The 2101-nt window shown below is 47.4% G+C and overlaps 1 protein-coding gene across 4 annotated transcripts in view; it reads right to left on the bottom strand.

The window, feature by feature from the left end:
• Positions 1–2101, bottom strand: part of ATP9A (ATPase, class II, type 9A) — a 143607-nt gene that overhangs the window by 6399 nt on the left and 135107 nt on the right. For all 4 annotated transcript variants that reach the window (XM_014539669.1, XM_005866221.2, XM_014539668.1 and 1 more), the window contains exon 26: positions 1429–1486. In XM_014539669.1, the coding sequence (XP_014395155.1) occupies positions 1429–1486 (58 nt within the window). The remainder of the gene's footprint in view (positions 1–1428; positions 1487–2101) is intronic.

Genomic DNA, 2101 nt, shown 5'->3' with positions numbered 1-2101 from the left:
GGGCACATCCCCAGTAGGAGATGTGCAGGAGGCAGCTAATCGATGTTTCTCTCTCATCGATATTTCTAACTCTCTATCTCTCTCCCTTCCTCTCTGTAAAAAATCAATAAAATATATTAAAAAAATAAAATAAAATGACAGAGGCAGGTAGACATAAAAGGAAAATCCGTAGGATCCCCCTTATATGAAGGAGTTCTCTAAACGAGTCGAATTCACAGACACAGAAAGCCAGCTGGCAGGTCCCGAGGCTCCCAGGGGCTGCCAGGAGGTGAAAGAGGAGTCTGTGGTCGAATGGATACAAAGTTTCCGTCCTGCCAGATGGAAAAGTTCTGGAGACCTGTCGCGGCGCCAATAGACTGGACACTGCCGAACGGTACCCTTCCCAAGGGTTAAGACGGTAAACTTCATACGAAATGATAGAGGTGACCAGGAGGGTCACTCAACTGCTACCGAGGAGAGAGAGGGGAGAGGGGAGGGTGTAGATGAGGTTTTAGCCAGCAAGGCAGGGGCTGGACGGATACGTCTCACACCGATCAAAACTGCTAGCGGCACAGGAATAACACTCCGAGGCAGGGCCCGGGGAAACCCTCGGACTCGCTGAGCGGGACCCGCCAAGTGGCGGCCCGTTGTAACCGGTTGAGTGGAGGGTGTGGAACACAGCCCACTGCTTCCCACCTGAACTCCCATGCCGGGCTGGCTTTCTTGAACCAGATGCGTATATTATGCCTTGATATACTCCTTTAACATACCCCCTGCATTTTGTAATGACCATTTAGGCCCCTGCTAACAAATTCCACGGTCTCCACACTCTTTGTGCACCCCGTCAGTAGAAAGCGTTAAAAACAAACCCCAATATACCTTGTATATTTGTAAATTCTATATGAGCTGATGGAGGGAGGTATTAGGACCACTGTATATAATGTGGCTTATACAACATACTTTAAATAGACCTTCTGGAAAGAGTGACGAAAAATAAAAACAAATAGAGACTTTGATGCTCCCTCCTCGGACTTCGCTAAGGTCTCACAGAGCCTCCACAGCCTCAGGGACCCTCCCCGGAGGCCACTGGAATAAATATGCTTTTCAAACACTGCAACTTGACCTCAGGAAAAGCAGCAGAACGTTCCAGAAAGTAATCGCTTGTGGGTACAATGGCTCTAACGCCTCGGCAGGTTTTGATTAGTGTGAGCCATTTTTTTCTCTGACTTCATGGCATTGAGCTGACAGCAGCATCTCACATATGGGACTTCCGAGTGCTGCATATTCCAGTCCTTAGGACACACGGAGAGGGTCCCCCAGGGGCAGGCTGACACACTCCCTCCTGCTACCCTAGGATTGCAGCTTCTCCATCCTACAGACAACAGAACATAAAGCTGACCTGGGGTCCAGGCCAGAGCAGAAGGCAAGCGGTGGGTTCACCTTTCTTACCTTGATAGATGCTAATCAAAACCCATATTAAGAATGTCTTGTAGGACAACGGCCGTCCCTACAGGAGAGAAAGACAGAAGAGGTTACCGTGCGGGGCTCAGCCAGGGCGCCTGCTGCCTTCACGCAACTCCTCCCCAAACGAGGCAAGGCCACCTGCCTGCCTTCATCAAAAGAAGTGGCTTACACATATCTGAATACATCAAATAAATTACGTTTTTTAAAGAGAATCGACATTAGATAAGAATAAGTCTGCCCTTTAGTAAAAACCCCTCGAGAACAAATGAAATTACACACACACGCACACACACACTCCACACACACACACACACACACACACACACTTTTCAGACGTGTACATAAACATTTCTAGGAGCAGATACAAGACTGTCCAGAGCTTCAAAAAAAGTTGTTAGTTGGCTTGTTTTCCATTATATATTACTGTACTGTTTAATATGCTTTACATGTGCATATGTTACTTTTTTAAGCGGGAAAAAAACTCCCATGCCTCTCTCCTCAAAGCCACCAGTTCAAGTGTGTTCAAATCAGGTATCTTTTATATGAAATATAGAAAAAGGGGGGATGGAGGAAGGAAGTAAGAAGGGGAGGGAAAGAAAGGAAGGGGGAGGGAAGAGGGAGGAAAAGGAAGGAAGAAAGGAAGGAAGGAAGGAGGGAG

Source organism: Myotis brandtii, unplaced genomic scaffold, assembly GCF_000412655.1.
Source record: "Myotis brandtii unplaced genomic scaffold, ASM41265v1 scaffold225, whole genome shotgun sequence".
Taxonomy (NCBI): domain Eukaryota; kingdom Metazoa; phylum Chordata; class Mammalia; order Chiroptera; family Vespertilionidae; genus Myotis; species Myotis brandtii.
The sequence above is the reverse complement of the archived record's forward strand: the minus strand, read 5'-3'. Positions and strand labels throughout refer to the sequence as shown.